Raw genomic sequence first — 24,992 nt, forward strand, 5'->3', positions numbered from 1 at the left:
ACTTCGAATACAGCTGCGTCTGTGACTTGATAAGCCGTTTTCGTAAAGAAAAGCAGGTAGATTTAGCAACCTTCAAGGAGGCCATTACTCATGGTTCTGTTTTCCATCCAGCAGAATATTACTTCTAGCTAGGTGTGCGCCTGTCAAAAGACAAGGTTAATGCAGTGCATTGCTGCTTAAAGCACACTTTGCTCTTTTCAAAATTTGACCATTGTGCCTAGCGAGATCAAAAGGGCCCTTTCAACATGTCCCCTTGTTCAGTGAGCTTTCATGTCTTACCTCATTACTGGCAAACTTTTCTTTGATTGAGGCGAGGTCTGAGCCGAGTTTGGTCAGACAATGGGGCTGGACGACTTTCACCGGAACACAATGAGGAGGCAACAAAGATATGTTGTCTCCAATCCTTCTCAAGATGTTAGGCCCCCACTCTTTACTGCGGCCAACAGGCTTGTGAATTACAGTAAGACCCCTAAAAGTGAGGATTTGTAACTCCTCTGATCAGACTCAGCTCACGGCCAGTCGGGGCTAAATCCCTGCAGAAAAAGCAGCAGAAGCAGAACAGGGGATGAGATGAGCTGATGTGGATCCATGTCTGCACATTTAAAACCCGACAGTTCTTGTAAGAATGCTTTAAAGAATTATATTCATGTTTAAAATATGCCCATTTAAAGAAGCTGAGTTAACTGTGTGCATTCAAAATAGTGTTGGCATTAAAATCATTGTGGAGAACAGTACATTTAAATAAGACAAAGGACACCTTCTCTTTAAAAAAAAATGTTTTATTCATGTTTTTTTGCACAGTAGCAATAACTTTTTAGTTCAAAGAAAGTTTTAACTTTTACTGCCAGGGCACCAATAAGTTTTCCAATCACTTTTTGGTGATAGAGCAAACAAAGCCTGAGTGAATCCTTGAGTATACACACTCCTCTCAGACTGTGAGAATTGGGCTGCAAAAGTCAGAAACCCAGACACAAGTAGTGTTTCACCAATCAGAAGCAGGACTCTGACGAAGCAACTTTGACCTTTTTTTTCTCAATCTCCTCCTCTCTCACACAAACACCTTTTTTTTTTTTAAATCCCTCACCCAGTATATATTTTTATTGTGTTGTTTTCTGAAACAGTCTCCCTCACTTTTACAACTTCATTTCCTCTCCTGCTGATTTAAATTGTTTGTTTTAAAACACTTTTATCATCTTTCCAGTGATAATAACAGCTTTATAGGCACAGGTAATTGCACACTGTGAAAGCAAAATGCCAACGAGAGACAATATAAATATTTGCTTGATCGGAAATAAAATCTGTTCCTGTGACCTGGGATAAGTACAAAATTGAAAAAGAAATAAACTGTGCTCATTGTGATTGTTCCATCCTGATAATTTTTCCTTTCTTCAGAGGAGGCAGCCAATACGAGCCAAGCTTTTGTTCCTGTTATCACACACTGTTCATTTGTCTCCCAGCCGGAAAGCCGTGTTAAGATAACGCCATCCTATCATCTGATTGTCTTATCAAAGTTGAGCGACACAGCAGCCTCAGTCACTGTGAACAATCAGTCAGCCTGGATTATGTGGAAAAGGTTAAGTGCTCCACACACCTCAAGTTTTTGCTCACAACGTTTTAACAGCAAAAATAAAACTTTGTACTAATTTCAAACAAACAATACTTTCAGGGTTATTTTGTCAAATCCCTTTGAGGTTGGAACATGTCAGGATCATGTAGACCAATGCTCCAGTCCTGTTTCATTTCTTATGGCCTCCTCTCAGCATTTCAAGTGCAAGAGTGTGCAACCCTTATACAGCGTTTGACACCGGGGTCAGTGCAATTGCCCCACTTGAGCTAAAAGACATTTAGTTTGGTTTGGAAAGTGAAAACTGGAACACCATTAATTTGTTTGCTCTCCCACTAGTCATGACCACAGCAAATGCCATCACCTCAAAGAAGTGGTCGGCAGTCCTCGCTTTTATTTGTTTACTTCTTGTGGAGGGTGTGAGAAGTCGTGGAGCGCGGCCGTGGTGGACGCTGGACTTTTGTAGGGGGGGACGTGGGGACTCTCCGGAAGGAAGGCTTTGCTGGGAGAATGCTATATGGCGCTAGCAAACAAGTTAGCTAACGACAGAGAGTGGGGGTGGGGGGGGGGGTTGGGGGGGAGGTGATGGCGTTGGGTGGGGTGGGGATTCATTTAGCCAGGCATAGCTGCTCTTGTTTGTGGTTGTCCCTGACAGCGTCGGCAACGCTGCTCCAAAGCACCTGTGTTTGCTCACTAGCTTTCCCCCAATCTGCTCGAAAAACGCTGTGAGCATGTCACATGGTGGCCAGATAGCCCGGGCACCATGGGAATACAAAAGCCGGGGCTTTTAGAACAGTTAATCATTAATGGAGGCCTCTCTTTTGTTCCCATTCAGCTCCACGCTGACAGAGGCTTTGATATTACATATGGCAGACAGGTCAGACGGAGACATAGTCATCGATGGGGACAAGTTTTCAGGTTCCTTGATGCAGGATGGTGATGGGACAGGTTGACAGCTTTTGGAAAGATGTGTCCTTCAAGTGGAAGCCATGTGATTCTGTAGAGGACAGGGAGAAAGCGCAGGTCAATCTCTAACATAATAATACGACTTCATGTTATTTTACATTTATTGTTGTTTTTACTGCTATTGATTATGAAGTGTGCTTGATAACACTGGAAATCCTGTGCTGCAAAAATAGAAAAAAAGGACTTCAAATTCATGATTAAACTGTTGTTCCTGACTAGCAGGACGGCAACAAAACAGATCAAGTCTTTCATGGGACTGGAGGCCACTTTACCAACCCCACAATTAATTAACATGCCCTAATCTGAGTTTGCTCTCCATCTTGAACTGTCAATGAAAAGTCCAGGACTCATTTCACGCCTGTCAAAGTGGGCTTTAGAGCCAAGAAAAAGGCAATGCATGAACTTGCCTTCAACAAAGCAGCCCCAAATTTATCTTGCGGGGAGATTAGGTTTGCACAGCCACATTCTTATAAAGCACTAAAGGGTCAGACACAAACTCTTATCTGCCATTTACCTCAGCATGCCAATAGTTCTTTATTGAAAGTTAGTGGTGACCCCACCCTCACCCCCACAGTGCTAATAATACTGTATGGGAGTTGGAGAGGAGAGTGGGATCACAAACATTTACGGCTGGAAACGCAGCACAAGAGCGGGCAAAGTGGCCACTCAACGCAGGATGCTGTGAGCGCTGAGAGTCAATCATTAACGTGGCACTTTTAGTGATATCTGTGCTCTCTCCGCTCCGAGGAGAAGTCGAAAGATAAATGAAGGTTGTGTTTCAGAGAGCAAAGTGAGGCTCTAACTTAGGTGCTTTAGCAAACATTCCAACCCACATGGTTGTTTTATTTCAGCCAGTTCTCAAGCTGCGTAAATGATTCTTTTTGTTGATTTTAAAACACAAGACAGCACCGCCTGAAATCCACGGAAATAATTTATATCAAATACATTAACTTCTCAGTTTGTTAAAGCCTTCCCTGTTTTTTTAAATTAGCTGACATTTGTGTAACAAAATGGTTTTCATGATTTATAGTTTCACATCATGTTTTTTTGTCATAGAAGATAACCTACAAAGAATCACTTAGTCCCAAATCAAGTAAGTCAATCAATATTTCTTCACAAATATTAAAATAAGCAACATTTCCTTTATATTCTTTCTTAAGTATGATGCAGAGGCTCACACCATAGAATAAACATTTCATATCCTTGTCATCATGTGTGACCGTCATACAGTCATAAATCTTTTGCTTCCAACATGCAGCTTGACTTCACTGCGGTGTGTTTATTTGCTAACCCTGGTCACATATGATAAGGGCCCATTTGTGTCCCCAAACTGTAGCTTGCAATCGCTCTTTTGCGAAACACACGTCTACGTTTCCACCGACACGTTTGCACTGTGCAGCCCCTCAATAAGAGGAAAAGAAAGAACAAAACATAGGTGCTAATAAATCCTGTGTCTCAGCTATAAGGAAATAAATTAGGGTTGAGCGGAGTCAAAGGATGGGCTTAACAAGTGTGTGCTTCAAACAAAAGTTCCTGTTTCAGGAGGGAAGGTGCATGGGTGATGGATGGCTTGGCAAACATAGCTGACATACCTGGCCAATGCCATGGGCCGGTCACAACCCAGGACTGAGAGGGACATTGTGTGAGTGTTTGACTGTGTGTGTGCAGCTCTTCTGCAGCTATCCTTCCTCCCTCTGAGGCTTCCTCTCCCTCCTCTCTTCCTCTCGGGCCGTGGGGATCACTTCAGTCAGCAGAGCCCTGTTTGACAGAGACTCAGCCTCCATATAAATCCCATCCTCCTATTTATTTGATGTGCAGTTCTACTAGGACGCCTTCGATCCGTCCTCAGGGAGGCCGCATCTCAAAACACTCAAATAGTCTGGGTGTGGCGATAAGCACGGGGCTGGAATTATACTCCCAAATTCCCAAATCCGTATAGAGCATTGTTCCAGAGCATTTTAAGTCACATACACAAGACGGAAACTGCCAGAAGTGGACCGAGAAATCATTGCAATTTCTTCTTAGTACTGTTAAAAAAAAATATATATATATATATATATATATATATGTAAAGGTAGTAAAATAAATGAATTTCAAAGATTCACAAAGGGAAAACCAAATGAGTGAGCACAGTTCAGAGAGTGGGAGACGGGTCACTGCAGTCTGCTGGATGAGTGCTGGACCTTTATGGGGAACACCCAGGAATGTTTAGTTAACTCGCCTGTCGCATTCAAGCATGTGTGTCAAAGGTGTTTACAGGGTGTTGACATTCACACATTGGCAGAGAGGTAATGGGAACGCTAAAACCATGTCTGGCTGTGCAGGGCCCTGAAAGTGTTCAAATAATTGGAAGCGTGCACCCATTCAAAATGTTTGAGTACACAGGGTGGCATTTGAATGAAGAAGTTTAAAACACTTCTGTAATTTACTTCTGTAATTCGTTTTTTTAATGTCATGCATTAGTGATGTTTTTTCTTACAGCATCATTTTCAGCCGAAAATCTCACAAATGATCTATTTGTTAAAGTAAATTATAAGTCATTTATAAATAAGTTATAGAACATGAATGACAAAGGGAATCTTAATTTCATAATATATTTGATAATAATTGTTTTTTTTGTGATAATATTTTTCTTAATAAATTACTTAACCATTTTATTGTTTTTTAAAATGAGAGTGAAATATATGTCTGAATTATTAGTTATTCTTTTTAGTTAAATGTTACATGATTCATTATACTGCTGCATTTAAAATGTGAAATATGATTTTATATATATATATAGGATTTTCTTTGTATTGTTGAATTATTAACCATAGAATTCTATAAACATAAATAACAAGTTCTATAAATAAAATAAACCTAAAGCACAAAGATAAAGATAAAAAAAACAAAAGCATAAAGCTTTTTTTCAAAATCAAATATATATTCTTTATTGTTTACAAAAATACATTCACATTTGTATGTTCTAATTTATAGGCCATTTGATTTTTCAGATCTGTTTACCTTCTTCCAGAGTTTTTAATGAATATTTATTTTATGTGGTTTTAATATAAACGAAGCATATTAGCTCTGATTGTAAACTTCATGATGCAGTAACATGTGGAGCTGCTAATAAAACTAACCTGATCATTTGCAGTTTAATTTCCCTTTATGCATTGGCTTAGTAATAAAACATAATTATCCAGTCGTATATCCACTCATTGTAACACAGTGCAAACAAAAGATATAAATGTTGATCTGTTCCACACAGCACCATGTTCCACATGTTTTTTTTTGTAATACAGTTTTTATAATGTGTTGATATAGTAAATCTGACCACTGAGCATAAATAGTAGTTAGGTTTTTTGTTGTTGTTGTTTTCTTTTTCTTAAAAAATTAAGACTTTGGAGTTCCAACAAAAACAGTTGTGATGAATATCAAAGATCTTTTTTTTTTTAAAGTATCTAAAAGATTTATATTAATTGTATTTTTATTTTTAAATCTAAGTTTATCTCACAGCACAATTGTTGACTGCATCTCTACTTTAAAAAAACAAAACACATGCCAAATGTGGACTTAATCTTTTACTCTACGTTTCAAATCCAAATGCCTGGAAACATCACAACAGTCACGTTTGAGGAGGCGACCTTTTCTTCTGCCGTGGGTTGCCAAAGAGGCAACCAGTGCCAGCAAGCACAAGTCAGCATGTCATTCTGTCTGTCTGTCTGTCTGTCTGTCTGTTAACACGGCCACCCACTGAGAGCTGTGGGGCATGAAGAGAGCCGCTCTTACCACCTCCTGCAAGCTCTACACTGACCTGCAGGTGACAAAACACCTGACCAGTTAAAGTGCCTACATCCTACTATTACTTTAGGGTCACATCGCATTTAGAGCCTGAAGCACGCAGCAGAACACTGCAGGTATCTCTCAGACCGCCATTGTTTAAGGTAATTGGAGGGGTGTTGTAAGTTTCCTATGACTCACACGGCTCTTTTCTCCACCCATGAATGCTGAAGATTGTAGGTCATAGTGAACTTAAAAAACGAAGTCCTCTCAACTCATAAATTACACGGCCACGGACAACCTTAAGCGGTGTTGAAATGCCTGGAACAGAGCTTTATTTCAGCGTTGGCGGAGCGTGAAGCTGAGAGCACCACCCCACAAGGAGCTTGGCTCACACAGGCACAAATAAGACAGCTATTTATCTTGCCATACCTGAGGTCTCACATGCTGGCAAAACACTGGTGGTGCACCAAAGGTGGATGTGAAAACAAGCACTTACTGTTTCTTGATGTCGCTCTTTGAGTTATTGCTTCCGTAAAAGGCCGCAGCTTTTTTGTGATTAAGGCTCTTGTGAATAAAGTCTGGTCTTAAATTTAAAATTTTCTGCCCCAAACAAAAGGGTTTTCCTTCCTGGGACCTGTCTTGGCACAGCTCGCAGCACTTTGAAATCTGATCTGATAGATTAAGAGCTTAGCCATTAGAATAAACCATTGTGGAATCATCATGGGCTGTGTTTTCACTGCTGTGGAAAAAAACAGTTTTCCTTCAGTGCAGCAGTGTGTTTCAAAGAGTAGTAGTAACCCTAAAGTCCCCTTTTTTTAAACAGCCTAAAAGAAAAGTTAAATACAACACGTTTATTTCAATGCCATTATTCAGATGCGGCATTTAAAAAAAAAAAAAAAAAACAGGACAAGAGAAGTTGTGTTCTTAAAGGTTTTCCTTCACGGCATCATATTGTGTTGAAATCATCCTCAGTCTGACCACCCAGGGGGTCTCTGACACCACAACCTTTACAGAGGGGGATGGGCATGTTTGTGTTTAGGCAAGTGTCCCCGCACATACATGAATATGCTCCTTCGTCCTGTGATATCCCAATAAGCATCTTTTTCTTTCTGTATTTGTTAGTTTGTCTCAGATACATTCACCATTGTTATTTTATTCCCAGCAGACTTCAGCAGGGAAGCATTCTGTTTTCCATTTCCTTCCATGCAGACAACATAACATGTATTGAGTGTGAATACACATTCGGCAGGGTACTGGTCAATGTAAATGCAAACACAAACCAACAAAGCAAAACAAAAGAACACAATATGGATCCTTCTCACAGCCAGAGCCACTACACTCGTTGTGTTTGCCCTCTCCTCTGGCTGGAGTTGCCATTAGGTCATATAATGACCGCATCTCATTTTTTCCCTCAAGAGCCCTCCGAGGCTTTCTTCCTTTGGCTGGAAAAGTACATCTTTGTCGGGCACTAGGAACTGGACACTTCACCAAAAATGTTGCCTCCCAAATATATTTTTTTATTTTCATTTTCTAATACGAATGATCTAAACTGCTCTGAAGTGATAATTCAGTCTTGTTTGACAACCACTTGGATATCGTTATCGCACTTTGTGCTTGACTTGTGCTGCCTCCTCTAAGAAGAGAAGAGGGGTCAGCCGTTATCCCCCCTCCCTGGCGTCAGCCGGGCTTTTTATTGCAAAGTGAGAGCGATTCAACCCCTAAACGAGTACACATGCAAAGGTGAACAACGATACACACGCGATAACCCGTTCAATTAGAAAACAGCATCATGGCAGGCAGAATGTGCCCAGATAAATGACCATACAGTATGCCATACAATGGGAATTAAAAGTATAGGGCAGCTGGGCTCTTATCTGGCCGTGGAAGAAGAAACCAGGCAACAAAGGGAGGCCTAAGACTAAGAGGCTTGATGCATGGGAAAGCCATCGGCCGGCCATTGTGGCTGCCCTTCTGCTGAGCAAATAGTCCAAACTGTTCATTCCCCATCTCCCATTCTCTCGCCGGTACATTGTTTGTGTCCTTGCATTTCATTCTGACTGGGGAAGATTGCTCTCAGGGCCAGTGAGCAAACAGTCCAGAAAAGAGCCAGCTATCTCCTGCCGTTCCCAGGAGAACTAGCATTTTTATTTCAGCTCCAAGCTGTCAAAGGATTGGAGAGTTTATGTCAGGATCCTGAATTAATTGCTTTAAGCCTTGGGGCCGACGCCGGCGTTTTTATCACCAAATGTTCGGTAAAATGTTTCCTAGCAAATTATTCAGCCCCCGCCCCAACCACCGCCTTTCTCACTGGCCAAACATTTGGTATTGGATACATGCAGGATGAGTTTCTGCAACACAAATGATGTGTTTAGTTGTTGTGACAGCACAATGGTGTGAATAGTGATGGGCTATAGCACGGCTGTCAAGGATTTGGTGGAATGAGAGCAAACAGCAAACTTTTGTGTGGGTGATTTTTCTCTCCCTCTCTCCATGACGGTGGGCGCACGAGCCAAGCTTGGCAATAAAATGAGTAAGCTTACAGATGCCTCAATAAACCATAGCTGTTCAGACATTTGGTGGACCGAGCTTTAAAGGCTCCAAACTGTCCTCTGAACTGCCAAAGTGACTTCAGAACCGTCTGTCATCCTCACATCCGGCCCATACTTCTGCTTACTTAAGAACTATACACAGTAAATCATATATTTGGATCTGCAAAACTCATATGCATGCAAACTATATAGCTCCATATAGCAACTTCTGCATCATCTTAAATGACCGTTGACAATAAATATGTTAATATGTTAAATTTCTAATAGTGAGAATCACTCATTTGTTACAGTCAAATAGTTTTTTGGCTCTTTACACACTTTTCCAACCAGTGTATCAAGCTCATAAATCCCATTTATCCTATGCAGAGATACTTTTTAAGAAGAAAACTGCTCTGTTTTTTTTTTAAAAAGCATAATGATGTTGGCATATCGGGATGTTGTGTTTTCATTCTCTGTTGGCTCCTGTAAGAAAGAGCCAAAAACAACACAGGAAAGGGCGCTCCAGCAGCTCCAGTCTTCAGAGCCACACACCAATAACTGAACCTGGAGCCACCATCTGGACTTTGCTTTTCTTCACACAAATGCATCTGACAACAGTGTGGACCGTCATATTTGCATCTAAAAAGCATTAGCAATATTTTGACATGCTGCATGATACTGTGCTATTTGTATAAATAAGCCCTTTAACAAACTACCTGTCACTCACTCAACACTTTTGACAATGAACCATGGTGGTGGTTCTCAGATCTATATAATGATAGGGAAACATTTCCAAATAAGATGCAACCACTTTTCACAGGAAAGTTTTGCATATGAAGGAAAGTCAGTGTGTAATTTGCATTACTACATACAGGCAACTGTGTCTGACACTTTGACCTAAAGCTGAGTTTTTCTGTGTGACAAGTCTGAACTCACAGCTTATTTAACTATCACCGAAGCACCCACAAATGAATCATGACATGGCAGAGGCCCCTTTAATCAAAGATTATACTTCCAGATAAGAGTATCTCAGCTTGAACCAATAAATCTGCCAGTTGACTCCTTGATGTGAAAGGATATAAAGTGTCACTCGTGGTGATGTTTCTGTCAGCGTCAAGCAGGCGAGGGTTAAATAGTGTGTATCAGGGGACTACTCTGCAGAGGGGGGAAACATACAGGCATCATCCTTCATCATAATCTGCTCAACAACCCTGTAGACACCTCCCAGATTTCCTCAATCCTTCGGCAGAGCATCCGCCTCTCCATGATAAATAACCCAGCCATTTATACGGGATTAGATTGGGGATTAATTTGATTCAAGTCAGGGTATGGGAATTCATTAGCAGGCTGACAGTGGCACTATACATGGGGGGAATTTAATTTGAATCCCCCCAAGGGAAGCACTATGGGGCACTGTTGAAATGGAGGTCTTAAAGACAAGGGGGGATATTGTTCCGCACTTTAGGTTCAGACACTTGTAAGGTGGGGATTTATTGCTGTTAACGGGTTGTTATCAAATTGAGGCAGCAATGCTATTAGGTGAGAGTGTCCTGAAATGAACAGACCAAGTTGTATAGAGAGAGAGAGAGAGAGAGAGAGAGAGGATCTAACACTCAGATCTGGTCCCCTCTATCTACATGGATCAAGAATTGTTCTTGACACTGGCATGACCATGAAGACGTAAATACAGGGTTTTCACACAGATTTGTCTCCCGCTCATATGGTATTAAAATGAGCACATTATTTGAATGTCAGTGATTCTCATGAATGTTGAAATGGCATCCATCGCCGCCATTCCTGACAAGCTGAATGGTGTAAAGTAAAGGCATTAAATTCAACTCAGACGCAGATTACAGAATTCACCCCTGCAGAACACCATCCTGCCATTCTCTAAATTGGACAAGTCCCATTGTAAGAGCCTATCACCGTGCACATGTCTGCATGGGTGAACATATGCAGGACAAAATATTCCGTAGTTTGTTATTCCGAGGACGGCACTGGGGGCACACGGGCTTGTTTGCCTTTGCTGGGAGAGGAGATTGGATTGGGGGTTTAAATGAATCGCTGGCGCACCACGTTTATAGGTTTCATTAACTTTTAATGAGTTGGGTGTCCTTCTGTGTGATTGGCTGGCAAGGGGCTGCTTTCACTTCCTGGATCTGGGGCTAAGGGGGGAAGTGAGGAGATGATTGCAGCATGTTGGCTTCTATGTTATGGCCATGTGCTGCTAAATGTGCCACGCTGGGGGAAATGGGTCAGAAAGGAGGAAATAACGTGGTTCTGTTCCAAAGCAGAAGCCCCAGATATGTATCAGTATTGGCTCCTTCTGAATCTAAAACCTGGAGGTATCCAGCCTCAAGGGGAATAAAGAAAGCCTTGGCAGATCAATCACAGTCCAAGCAGGCATCCCTTTACCACAGCTGACTGACATATCGTTTTATGGTTGCTTTGCCAACAAGGTTTGATCTCAAATACAGGCAGACCCATGGGAAAAAGCCTGTAGAATCACCGAAGAGGAGCTAAAAGAATGAGGACATGCATACAGAAAAATGTTTCCAGACATCAACCCAAGCAAAACGCTAACTTCATACAGTATGGGGCATGCATCTTAATCTCCATCCAATACAATATGTTTCAGCATGGTTGGTCACACATCTTTTAACTTGCATGGAAGGTTTTTTCTGTACGCTTTCTCCTTGAGGAGCTAATCCCCTCCTCCAGTGTGCGCTGAGCCTCACTTCAGCACTCCCAAGAAACAAAGGCCTCTCTGCCTGTCATCTCCGTGTTATCTCCTTCAAACCAACACAAGATGGAAAGTCGTTCCTCAAAATATTTACAGTATCTCCATCGACCTTGATTTCCAGTCAAAATAGTGATTGGTCTGGTTAGATGAGGACTCTACTCCTCCATGTAAAAGCTCACAGACCTGTGTTGCAATACTTCACAATGATAAACAGCCACCATCCATCCACTTCCATGCGTATAAAAGCAGCAGGCTGGTGAGAGGCACCCTGTCCTGGCCTGAAAAGATTGCCTTTAGGTCACTGCACGTCCCACCAGCTGCTGCCTCACAGCCCTCAATGGGCATTGTTGGTGGACCTCTCTCTGTCTCTCTCCGTCTCTCTCTCTTTTCCAGGACATGAAGGAGTCTTAAACTGGAATGTCACATAGTCGTGTCAGAAGAGTGCGAACACATCACAGTCTGCGGCTGCATTCTCACCCTGTCCATCCTGCCATATCTGCCCCTCTCTCTCTCTCTGTGTTAAACACACACACACACACACACACACACACACACACACACACACTTTCCATCATAACAGAACCCCAGACTGACCTCCGTACAGTTAGACTTGCAAAACTTTTCTTCTTTACTTTATTTCAAAGTAAAGCATTTATAAGAGATGAACAGTAATAAATATCTACTGAGAGAAAGGAGAGAGGCGAAGAGATGAGGACATAGAAGTATGTAAGGCTTTACACATCTGTTCATCCCTGATTCAACTCAAATGAAGAGACGAACACAGACTGCCATATAGTAAGTGTTTTTTTAAAGCAGATGTAAAATATTTTCCGTACACCAAAGACGGGATAATAATTGAAATATGTGGTAAAAAGAAAATATATAAAAAGAATGTGCAAATGCTGAAAATTGTAAATAATCAAAAATCTCATCCGAACATATTTTTTAACTCAAAGGACAGTGACGTAAAACAGCTCATTGAAAGCTTCAAAAATGTTAAGAGCATTGTAATTTATTAAATTGAAATAGTATTTTGTTTTGACTTGTATTACTGTCTTAATTTCTTTATCATAGAAAGAATATTACTCAGGGAGATTCAAGCTATAATAGCTATTCAGGCTTTTATTTAAAGGCCGTTTTCAATGTAAACAATCAACCTGTGGGGGCAAAATCTCCAGCACAGAGAAACAGTCAGTCTGAATTTCGTTGCTGTTTTTCCTGAAATATTTGAAGAATATACAATTTACGTTTGGTTTATGTTTTATTTTGGTTTATGTTGTCTCTTTTTAAAGTTAGAAATCAGTGAGATGATAGCACACGTGTCTGCAAAAGAGGCTATTAATAACACAGCTTTTAATCCTAATGTAATTGTATTTATATTGCAACAGGCTGAATGATGCATTTAGCTTTCAATAAGAAATAAACAACTCAGTTAATTAAAAGTTTGAATTATGGTGTAGGCCAATTCATTTCACATACTAGACTATATAAGCTGCTTTCTAGATTAGTTTATTCACACATTTCTTTATTATGAGCCAGTTAATGCTAGGCAAAATGATTGTCAATAATAACACAAAATGAATTATGCAGAAATAGGATGCATGACAATAAAGCTGCAGTAAATACTGCACAAGAATGCATTTTAAAAATTCGAGTCAGACAAGTTTACCTTTTATATTAGGTTCACATCTGTGCCTTTAATAGACAATTTGTTTTATTACAGGCAGTATCACCTTTTAGGCTAATTCTGTAGCTTAAGTATTTTATTAAATCGTTTGCCTCAGCCATTCGTTTTTTCACACATTAATTGCAAATGTCTGCTCATGTGTATAGGCCTAATGATCTGCTGTGGAAGAGAGCAGACAGCGGGAGGATGGAGCGTCACACCGGGCCGGGCCGTGCCGGGCCGGGCCTCCCGCTGAGAAATCATGGGTGGCTTTTGACTTTGTGGTCCTTTAATATACTGAGGGACGGCAGTTAGCCGTGCTAAGATATGGGATTAGGAGTATTTCTGCTGAAAGAGGAGTTAAGTCGGGCTACTGTGGACGGTCCCTCCCCTGCAAAAGGCTGAGACAGAATTACAGCTTGTTGGACCGGTGTCCCGCCGTCTCCATGGAGACAGATCTACTTGGGTGTTCCAGTCCGTGGGCTGCAGCGTGGAGCCCAAAGGTGCGGCAGGCGCGCTAACATCATCTTACTCCATGAAATAACTTTACACCCGATTCATATCGTCCAGATTTAAAGCCCGCGGAGCTAATTAATGAAGAGCTCTTAGAAAACGAGTGGAGGAGTCATAAACAAAAGACGCAGAAGTGACTGATCCAGCTGCTGATCCCCTGGGATTTTTTTTATAGACTAGGCTACAGCCCATCATTTCTAACAAATGTATTATTTTCAAATTTTCAAGCATACAAATGTTGTTGAGAAATCGTGGTGCCTTTACCTTATTGTGTTCAGCTGACGCCCATGGGTGGTTTTGCGTTCGGCTTATAGGATATTGAGTCATTCCCTGAAAATAGAGGCCCAAACTCGCCTCAGCATTTAAATGAACCGCTGTAGGGGAAATATCTCATTTTGTTAGTCCGGAACAATTAGATGCTACTTCAAGACATGACTGGAGTAAAAATAGTGACTTGTCATTTGCTGAATAGCAATAGATTAATAGAACAAAATAATCTGAAGCAGTCTATTCGCCATAGGCTATTGTTTTTTGTTATTTAAATTTTCTTTTTAAACATAGCCCATCTCATACTGTTTCTAGCCCTTTTGTGATTTATTGTAGATTTCTGACTATTAGCAGTGAGAGTCAGACTGGCGTCTGAAGTCTTGTGTCTAAGTTCTGACAGAAGAGGTCTGATTTCCAGGCCTTAAATCAAAGCTTTATGCAAATACAAACAAAGAAAATGCAAAGAAATTAGGTTAGCGGAGTAAAAAGGATCAACAGGCTATACCATCCTTTATCCAGTTGCTATAACAACAGATATGTAGGTCTGTGATGTCTCTTCCTCCATCATGGAAAGCCTGCACAAAGTTAGGAGGAGATTGGGAAGGTTCAGAGATGTGGCCTTTGCGCACTTTTGTCCGCCAGTACAGATTGAGGTTGGTTACCTTTGAACCGGCCGGGCTCCAAAAGGCCATTCCCATCTCAGAGCACGCTGGAGAGGTCTTGACTCGGGTTATCCCGCCTACAAAGGATCGGATGAGAGCCGCGTCGGGATGCAATTGTTTAATATTGGCTGATGGATATTTTGGAGAGCTCTCCATCTGCTTAAGATTTAGAAGAAGGCCTTTAAATAGTGCTTAAAAAGTATTTATTAATAATGATAATAATAATTAATTATTATTATTAATATTATCAGACTTTTATTAGGCTATTATTTGAATTTTATTATTATGATTATGATATTATAATTATTATTATTATATCATTCTTATTATTATTATTATTACTATTATTATTATTATTATCATTATCATTATCATTATCATTATCATTATCATTATTATTATTATTATTATTATTATTATTATTATGAACATTATTGTTGTTGTTGTTGCAATCTTCTGTCTATAATACATTTGTCTTAAATTTGCCTTAATGGCTCTCGATTTTACCTTCACTTATTAGGCTACAAGGTTGTAATCACAATCACAAGTTTCATATTTTTGTATATTTAATGATTACAGATTAAAAGATACAGCAAGGAAAACAAACAGATTGGTTTTAAACTATCATATTATAAAAGCGGTTGCAGGGTCATTGCTTCAGAAACAAACCTATCAGTCAGACGCACACTGCAAAACATATCAAACTCGAAGAACTTAGCATCCATCCAATCTAATATTTCTCTCCACAAGTAAATTCAAGTCTTCTTCACCTGTGTGCCGTTTCAAATCAACATGAAATGTATTACTTGTATTTTGAAATTAGGAGCTCGTGCCTGCAAGCTGATGTTTTTGAAATATAACCATCCATCAAGACACATCTTCTCTTCACTCTTTTTACAAGTTAAAGGTGCACCTTAATGACAATGAAATTGGATCCCATTCGTGACTTCTTCTTTTTTTTTTTTTTTTGCAGCGTATTAAAAACTCTCTCCACCACACAACTCAAAGACACAGAAACTTGCAGCAGCCTCCATCACACATCCTGCAGATCCCCTCAGCTTTGCACCACCCTGTCATGAAATCCAATACGTCTCCTTTCTCATGAATTTAGGATATCAGCCTCTGCCACCACCAACACCACCACCACCACCACCACCACCACCACGACTCCCCCCCCCCCTCATGCAGCCCAGGAACATCGATCAAACCTCCTCTCCCTCCAATGCAGAATAAAGATTTTTAAAAGAAGAAGAGCGTTATAAAAATTAAAAGCTTCATACCTGTGCAAAATAGCCGGAGCTTGTTGTTGGCAAGCCGCACAGGAGCCCATTGTAGAAGCTCGCCTTCTGCCTTCTGCAAAGGGCTCCAGACATCACGGCATTTATTTGAGCTCAAACTCTGTCACTGTTGACTTTAGCACAAAGCAAAGATTTCACTGCCCCGCTAGTTAAAAAAAATGATTATTTTACAGAGATATCGATCAGTGTGCTATAAAAAAAATCAGCTTAGCATTATATGTCTAAAATGAATAGAACGAAATTTAATGTCTGTGTAAATTTACAGAGCTGCAGCGTCCTATTCAAAGTTTACACTTGTGCAATTTGGTTTGTGTGTGTACTCTCCCTATATGTGGGCATAGCCTCCACTCTATTGTTTACTGCCTTTGTTTATTCGCAGATCACACTGTTTAAAGTACGATCTGTAAAGAGGGTCTGGAGAATAAACGCACACTTTAGGCCCTACGTGTTCAGAAGGCGAAGGGGTGTCGTTTGGTTCTGAAGGGAGCAAAAAAAAAAATGTCCCCTGGCCTTGGATTTGAGCTCAGCAGGGAATGAACAGGCAGGAATGAGATGGTTTTGGAGGGGGGGGGTTCGATTCATTTGGGCGACAACTATAGCCTATCTTATCTAACAAGAGGGGAGGGTCCAACTACTTTAAAATAGGGGGTAGACAATGGACCCCCAGATTGAAGGGAGAGAAGTTAGAGCATCACATTCAGACGGCTCTGTTCCCAAATCAGCCCCCTTTTCCACCAACTATTCTCCTTCACCGCGGGAGGCTGTTTTATGTGACAATGACACTTAATCTTATTCACTCATCTAAACTTTGCTGTGTGTGTGTGAGAGAGAGAGGGAGAGAGTATGTGTGTGCAGTGGTTGTGTGCGTCTGTGTGTAAGGGGAGATCAACCTGGGTGAGTGGCAGGCAGGCATGGTGTTTTAATGACAGTGTAGATAGGATGGAATCATAATGTGTCTGTCTGTGTGGGGGAATTTAAATGGCTGATTTAATGCATTCATTATTATTTGACCTGAACTCTTAAGTATAGCATGCATCATCTAAAATGTTAGGGAAATAAATGTGTCAAATGTGTGAAAATGTACTGTTCTTTAGATAAAGTGAATGGAATAAATTGCTGAAATAAATCACATTTTAATTAGAAGCCTTTTTGGAAATGATTTTGTATTTCAGTAGCAGGTCCTACTTTCTGTCTAAAATGCTTCCGCGCTTCTGTAGAGGGTCTACTTCTTCATCACTTTACTCGTAAAATATTAATTCGTGGCTGAATTGTTAAACAAAAAAAAAACCTTTCCCCCATCAATATCCCAATTTGTGTTTGGGATTAATAAGCGTGTGTGTGTTTTGTTTGCATGTTGCCGCTGACAAATTGAGAGCATTGTGCACAATATTGTCCAGCAAAGCTATTAATCCCTGCTGAAAACATGCGCCTCATTATGAACAGCACGCGGGGATAAGGACCATTTTTTAAATAAAAAAAAAAACCTAGCCTACAGATATCGTGACACTTAGGTTATTTATGTTAAAAGAAACATTTCTTAAACCCTCTGTTTCTTTAATAGCCAAAAGTAGAGTAATTTAAATGGTTGAACTTAGCTGTTTGCATATATTCCTCTTTGCAAATTATCGGGTTTTTTTATTTATTATGCCTAAAAGTCATAAAGATTGCATTTTTATTCATCTTAAAATAACAGAGATTATCTTGTTTTTTTTCCATTTGAATTTTTTTCCCTGTGCTATTCTTTTTTCTTGTGTTCATTTGTATTATTTTTTAATCATCCCTTTAAAGAACTGATGTTGCTGTAAAAATGTGTGAATGTATTGATAGAGACGTTTGTTTCCTCAGTTGGGTTACTGTTGTTGCATAATAATAATAATAATAATAATGGTCAAACACTGATATTCAGAAAACAAACCCAATAACACTTTAATATAGATTCTGTTCTTGTCACTACAAGAATACACATATACAAGCCATAAATAGAATTACACAAATGATTGAAGAAATCCTGTGAGGCATTAAAATGCATTTAGGAATCCAGATATGCAGATGTGAAATATTTTACAGAAAGTTGTTGTTGGTCTTTGGGTCCTTTCCTGAAGCCGACTTCTGAACAGATCTCGTCACATTATCATTACTTTTAATTATTAATATCAACATCCTCTCAAAATAATTAGGCTACTAACAAACTCGACAACTAAAACGGTGGGAAACGTCAAAAATATTTGAAATACATATTGTACACAAACTCTATATTTTTTTTACAAATGTACAAATTGCAGGGGGAGAAAGTCCACATCGGATGGAGGGGAAAGAGTTTATGAGGAGTTCATGATTGGCCGGGAATAAACGCCTTGGTAGTAAGTCGTGTCAGGTATGGAGGAAGAATCCAGGCCGGCTTTTCCCGCCATGGAGCCCATGGAAAGAGCCCCGGCCATGGGGGAGCCATAGCCGGAGTAATGCATCACCTGCTCGTAAGTCTTTAGGTCCATTTTGTGGTGCTGCTGCTCCGAAGACATGAGGTTATTTATGGAGAACGGGTGGTTGAAGGAGTAGTGGTGCTCCGGCTTCAGGTGCGCTTCGTGCGCCAGGACTGAGTGATGCTGAGACATGAGGTGCTGCCCCTGCGACACCGGGGAGGCGGCGGCGGCGTGCTCCGGGCTCAGGGCCTGACCCGGCTTCATGTCCGACAAGGATCTTTTGTGCTCGCCGGAGGACGAGTTAGAGTGCGGGGACTCGTTGCCGTTACAACTTTCTGAGCTGCTGTTGGAGGAGCCGCCGTCTCCGCCTTTACGGCCGGACTCCTTCATGGACTTCTTGTCGCACTTGAAGCGCTTCTGCCTCCGCAGGTAGCAGCCGTTCTCAAACATGTTCCCGGAGTCAGGGTGGAGAGTCCAAAATGAGCCTTTCCCTGGTTTATCCGGAGACCTGGGCACTTTGAGGAAACAGTCATTGAAGGACAGAGAGTGGCGGATGGAGTTCTGCCAGCGCTGCTGGTTCTGCCGGTAAAAAGGGAAGAGATCCATTATCCACTGGTAGATCTCAGCCAGTGTCAGCATCTTACTGGGGGACTGTTGGATGGCCATGGTGATCAGGGAGATGTAGGAGTATGGCGGTTTGGCGTGCGTATAGCTCCTGCGGTAGGTCTTGGGGTCTCTGGACCTGTTTATGTTAGACTGTCCGTAGATGGGGCTCATGGCATTCATATTGGTGTAGGATGTCAGCGCGTTCATAGACGCGGGCTGCGCCGTCATGGGGCTCATACTGGGGCTCAGCGCTGCGCTCATGGCTGTCATACCTGCTGCACCCATGCCGTTCATGGCTCCGGTGCCCGGTGACATGCCGGTCATAGAGGGGCTCATGCCCGTGTTGACGTATGACATGTTCATGGAGTTGGCGGTCATGTTGGCGGAGGTGTTCATGCCGGACATGCTCATGTAGGTGTTCATCGAGTTCATTCCCAGGCCGGTGTTCATGTTGCCAACGGAGGTGTAACACTGTCAGGGGGGAGAGAGGCGATCATCAGTGTCATGGCACAAAGTATTACAATGAGGAATTAAACCGGCTGTAATAACTCAACACAGATCAGATTTATTTAAATATTTTAAAATTCAAAATATTATTCATTTAGATAAGAGTGAGCTCACTTTTTGAATAAATTACGCACGGGCTTGTTTAAGTTAAAATAGACATGCAGACTTCTGCCCTAGAATGAATTAGTTCTAATGGAAAACAAACCCGATTGTAATTTGTTTGATAATAGCCTACATTAAGTGTCACCAGTATTGTAAGGAAAATAAGTCGAACAATCCGCTAAAAATGTACAATGTCGATGGTGACACCTGTCACCTAAGGCTGTGCTCACACACAGCGACTGCAGCCCAAATATTTGAGTCCATCTCCCTAAAATCAAACAGCTCAGGTGTTAACTGAGCAGAAACAAGACAAAAAAATAATAATAATCTGATCAAGTGAAGATACGCATAGATTTATAAAATTATAATCCGAGTGAAAAGTTTCCACCCCGACATGTCAAGCAACTTTGTTAGGATAGTGCGCTGCGTGGAGATGGGGGAGGATTTGGAGGCGCCTCAAGTCAATATTTGATCACAAAGTTAATATTATCTCAGGGCTAATATTGAGTTGTATAAAATGGGATCGGCTTTAGACAGAAAAAAATATATATTTAAGGTACCCACCTCAGGCTCTCCGTAGTAGGTGCTCCAGTCGGTGTGTTCGTGTCCTTCCATTTTAACTGCTCCGAGCATCATGGAGGACTTTTACCAAGCGTCTCCCAGCAGAGGAAAAGCCGAAAGTGTCTCTAATAGCAGGTGACTGGGGACCACTAAGTATGCGGGTCGTCGGTGTGTCCCTTCGTCGAGAACTGGCGCATGTGTGTCTTGTGAAGGCAGCCGTGAGATGCGTCTGTCAGTGACTGGAGTTGAAATGACGCTCTGTGCTGCCTGTTAACGCTGTGATATAGCTCTGTGCGCTAGGCAAGCCTCCAATCCCTACTTCTACGCCTTGGGCCCTATTTGAATAATCTCCTCGCACCTAGGCGTGAGACTCCTCAGGCTCCCCCTCCCCCCAGCCCCAATTGTACACCTGCACTGAGTGAAAAGAACAGTTTCTCATGAAAAGCTTCATTATAAACATCTTATTGTATTTTGGCTGAGTCAAAAAAAGAGCCATAAAAGGAATGTTTGGCGCTCTTCCTTGGTGTGCTTTTCATTACGCACATCCTCCAACGTGCTCGTTCTACTCCAGCTGAGCTAAAGTCATGATCCATTTCTATTGTGATGCTTTCAATGAATTTATTGCACTATTTCGAAGATTGTTGACATTCCTTTAAAACAAAACACTTAAGAACACGAACATAATAAATAAAAATATATAATAACATTTGGTCTATGCTCTTACAGGAGTGTATTCATGCATATGAAGCCATTAATTACTAGATGCAGATTATACTATATAGCGAGGGGTTTGTTGCACAAAACAACACAAAACAATGTCAATGGATCACTCAAACAGTAAGATTAATTTGCTTTTTAAATGACAGTCTTAACCTGCTGTGACCATTCATCATATGTATTATGTGGGCCTGCGTGTCTAGGTGCACATAGGATTCATGAAAATGAAATAAGTTAGATCAAAAACGGACATTTTAGAGAAATATAAAGACATTGCATCACTTTCCCCGAGCTGTTAAACAATCGTATTCCAGTTCAAATCAGCAAATCTACTCCACCATTCAATTGCGCGCATTGTTTCTAAATAATTCCACCAATGCTTGCAAAATTCGAGATCCATTTATATCAACATGGATAGAAATAAAGAGCGTTTCTAAACGTTTTTAATCAGTGTTGCATATGTCTCGCACAGCTTTAGAGCGCCCTCTCTCGGTTATTTCCCTTATCTGGTTTTGTTGTTTGTTGCACATAAAGCAGCCATATTCATTCAAATTAAACGTCTGAGGAAAATGATCGATGGTATTTGTGAAGGTTTTTTAAATATTTGAGACTAAAATGATTCAAAATTGTTTACACAATAAACATTGGTGCTATGTGGAATACCTAACCCTATTCTTAATAAAACACGTTTTTATTTCTTGAACTAAATGTAGGCTATTGACCATGACTCTTAATTGAGCTAAAACAGACTGAGCGTCGTGGTGTATTTATTTTTATTCAACCATACTGACTTTTCCCACAGTCTTTTTTAATAGAAGTGCACTCTCGTTTCTTCATTTATCCACTGTCTCAGAGTCAGACGGCCGATTTCTGGCCTGCAGAGGCCTTTTAATCCTCGCAGCACGTACAGTATTTGTATGACACAAACATCAAGGTGAGGCTGCAGTCCGGTGCCAGCCACGTGTCAGCAGTGGTACATCTATTTGACTCCATATTTACGCAAGAGCATAACTATCAGTATAGAGAGCCATTAGTAAAGGCGAGTAAACCTGTCGTGTTGACGAGGGACTAACAGAGTCTGCTTAACTTGGAAATGAGATCATGAGAAAAAGCTGTGTGTGTGTTTGAGGATTGGGGATTTCAGCACAGAGAGCTGGAGGTGGTCAAATCTGCGCTTTCCCGGCTTCTTTCGGTCAACACGAGATTTTCAGGCTTTCATTTTTTTTAAATGATTTAGGCTATAATACGTTAATGATGACAAAACAGTCCAGTCAAATTGCAGTGTGCACCAAAATGACAGATTCACATTTATAGGCATATTGTATTTGTTGTGGGCCCTCACATAATTATTATTTAAAAAATAACGACGATAAAATCAAATGAGTTTTGCGCATACATCTGTTGCACAAAAGGAGACAAACTGATGTCGGGCTGTTTGAATCTCGACGACATCTATAACAAAAGAAAGTTTGTGATTTGTGTTAAACAAGCATGTGTGGTATTGGCAAAGTCAAAAAGAAAATAGAAGACTTTTTACACAACAGTGTGAGATCTCCCAATGGATATTTCCAACGTTGCCTGTTTCTAACCAAACCAGTGGTGTGTATGGAATGAAAAGTACATTTTCATGTTTTTCCCCAAATTACAGACACCCAATCCCCAGAGCTCGAAAATGGTCCTTGACCCGCATGACATTATGTTCCTGAATGAGACATGTTGGTAATTCCACAGTTAATCATCAACCTGCCACAGCCCTCTGACATGGGTGAAGGTCACTTTTTGGATTTAGTCAAAAACAAGAAGTTTAACTAGGCCTAGTGCCACTACTCTGTCACCCATATTTTGGTTCCTTTTTTTTTAATCCTTATGCAATCTATGAGTTTAATGTCTCATACCGGTGTAAAGGGGAGACACTCAAGATAAGAACTGACCTAAAAAACTTTACACTCACTCAAATGGGGAATTACAACAATGCAAAGCCAGTAGTGTGTCTTTAGAAGAATGTCACCGAAGGGCTAGTTTTACATGACTGGAGGATTTGAGACACACTTAAAATGGCAATTAAATTATTTACTTGCATGAATGTTTAAGAAGGTAAATTAAGGTAAAAGCATCAAATAAAAAAAATATCACACAATGTTGTCGGAGAAAAGACTGAAACAGAAAATTCAGTAATGTCCACAATTTTGAAAATGATTTTATTGTTTTTGTTTGATGTAAATGTAAAAACTCTGGATGAAGCATTTATGCAATAATAAAGCCTAGGAATTAAAAACATCAGAATGTGGATCATTAGGAGTTTGTACAACACATGATATTAATATTTTGCCTTGTTAGTGAATGCCTTCGCAGAGTTAGAAAAATTGTACAGGTAATTTCTACAAAGCTTCAAGATATGTTGCAACATAAAAAAAAGACCAAACTTGCAGCTTTTGGGGAGTGGTTGTTGTTGTTGAAGCTCAGATGCATTGGCTTTGTTTGGCTGAATTTCAAACAATTCCTCAAATCATTGCCAGTGCATTACTTGGAATTTGCAGGAATGAAAAACAATCTAAGTAAGTAAGGCATGATGAATGTTGAAATATAAAGGTTGCATTTCAGCAACAACACAAGCTGAAATGGAAATGGGTGTCCGGTGAACAGCAACACCATTTGACCAGCATCAGTTATATTTTTGAATGTTCTTTTTTTTTTTTTTAGATAATTTGATCCCAAATGTTGAATCATAAGAATTTCAGTGTTCTTACGGTGCTTTGCTCAGTAAAATTAAAGGGTTTAAGGTGGGTGAGCAATGTGCCCCCCTTTCATATGTAGGTGGAGAGTTAGCCAAACACTAACAATATGCTGTTTCATTTCATGAACATCCCCCTTTTGATTGTACGCCTGTAATACTAAGCTTAAAAATCTTTCTTTTATACCCAAAATGAAATAAAATGTCTTTCCTTCTACATGCTCAACAGCCATTACTGCAACATATAGGATAAAAGATGCACAACCCTGTGTGCACACTTTAGATGACAAAGGAAAGTATGAACTCTCTCTCACAAGGACGAGTGAAGAAAAACAAAACAGAAGGCTACACTGTGTTCCAGTAAAGATGATCTTTTCCTACTGAGTATTTTCAGTCCAGACAAGTGGCGTTCCCCATCTCTCCTCTTTCAGCGCTACTTTTGCCACTTTGCTGATCAATTAGCCCTCATGATGATCAGTGTTACAATTCACACTTCAGGTGTCATTCCTTCGCTGGTTATGACAAGAGCAAACACTAAATGATGAAAGTTTAAAGAGTCAGTTAAAGAAGTGAAAGCGCAGCACCTGCATGAACAAGGCCCTAAAATCACACCACTATAAGGTTTTGCTGGTTCCAGATGCTGTTGGGTGTTGCGGGGGGTTCCTTGGGTGCAAGGGCAGGGGTGCTGAGAACAGGGTGCTCTCTGCTCTGTGAGAGGAAGGCGGAACTCTCGAGCATTCCTTCAAACACCCAGGAGTTGTTGGCAGGAATGTGTTAACTTGAAGGGTTCAGCTTTCAAAGTGAGGATTCTTTTTCAGCCGAAACTTTAAGATTCACTTAAGAATGCCTCTTTTTGTGCTTTTGTATCTTTCCGAGAGGACAAAAGTCACACTGAACAGCACAGGGCAGAAGAGGTTAAGCATGTAATTCATCAAAATAAAATTAATAACACGAAAGTCTTCCTCTTAGAAAGTGCTGGAAAAAAAAATGTTTGCTGCCAACTTGCCTGTGGTGACAGTAAACATTCCAGAGCCGGGCTGGAGTTTGGACTTGCCATTATCTGCCACAGCTGTGACAACGCCTGTTGGCTGCAGGTTTGTGGCTGGCCACACTGTGTTTACCTGGAAATGAATCTGAAAAGCGGCTGGACTGGGAAGGCACACAAGGCAGCTAAATAAAAACTGAGAGTGGTCAGCAACGAGATGCAGGGTGGGAGGGAGTCCAAAGTTATTGCACTGGCCTCAGTGGGTCAGGGCGCAAACACAGGCGTAAACGCACTAAGGAAATCCTCAAATACGCACCTTTTGATATTGAGAGGAATGCGGGGAGGAATGCCATTCGATATGTTTTATGTTGACTGTATCCATGGCAGATTC

The 24,992-nt window shown here is 40.8% G+C and overlaps 1 protein-coding gene and 1 long non-coding RNA gene across 2 annotated transcripts; both read right to left on the minus strand.

Annotated features, from left to right (window-relative positions):
* Positions 1–763: 763 nt before the first annotated feature.
* Positions 764–17,076, minus strand: LOC136177017 (uncharacterized). The gene is made up of 2 exons (XR_010664669.1): positions 15,955–17,076; positions 764–2,561 (listed from the first exon to the last, which is right to left on the minus strand). It is a non-coding gene; the product is annotated as an uncharacterized lncRNA (long non-coding RNA).
* Positions 17,077–17,873: 797 nt separating this feature from the next.
* Positions 17,874–20,472, minus strand: foxa2 (forkhead box A2). The gene is made up of 2 exons (XM_020645030.3): positions 20,172–20,472; positions 17,874–19,469 (listed from the first exon to the last, which is right to left on the minus strand). The coding sequence occupies exons 1-2, from the start codon at positions 20,241–20,243 to the stop codon at positions 18,291–18,293; spliced, it is 1,251 nt and encodes a 416-aa protein (XP_020500686.2). The 5' UTR covers positions 20,244–20,472; the 3' UTR covers positions 17,874–18,290.
* Positions 20,473–24,992: the final 4,520 nt, after the last annotated feature.

This window comes from Labrus bergylta, chromosome 18 (genome assembly GCF_963930695.1).
Source record: "Labrus bergylta chromosome 18, fLabBer1.1, whole genome shotgun sequence".
Lineage (NCBI taxonomy): Eukaryota > Metazoa > Chordata > Actinopteri > Labriformes > Labridae > Labrus > Labrus bergylta.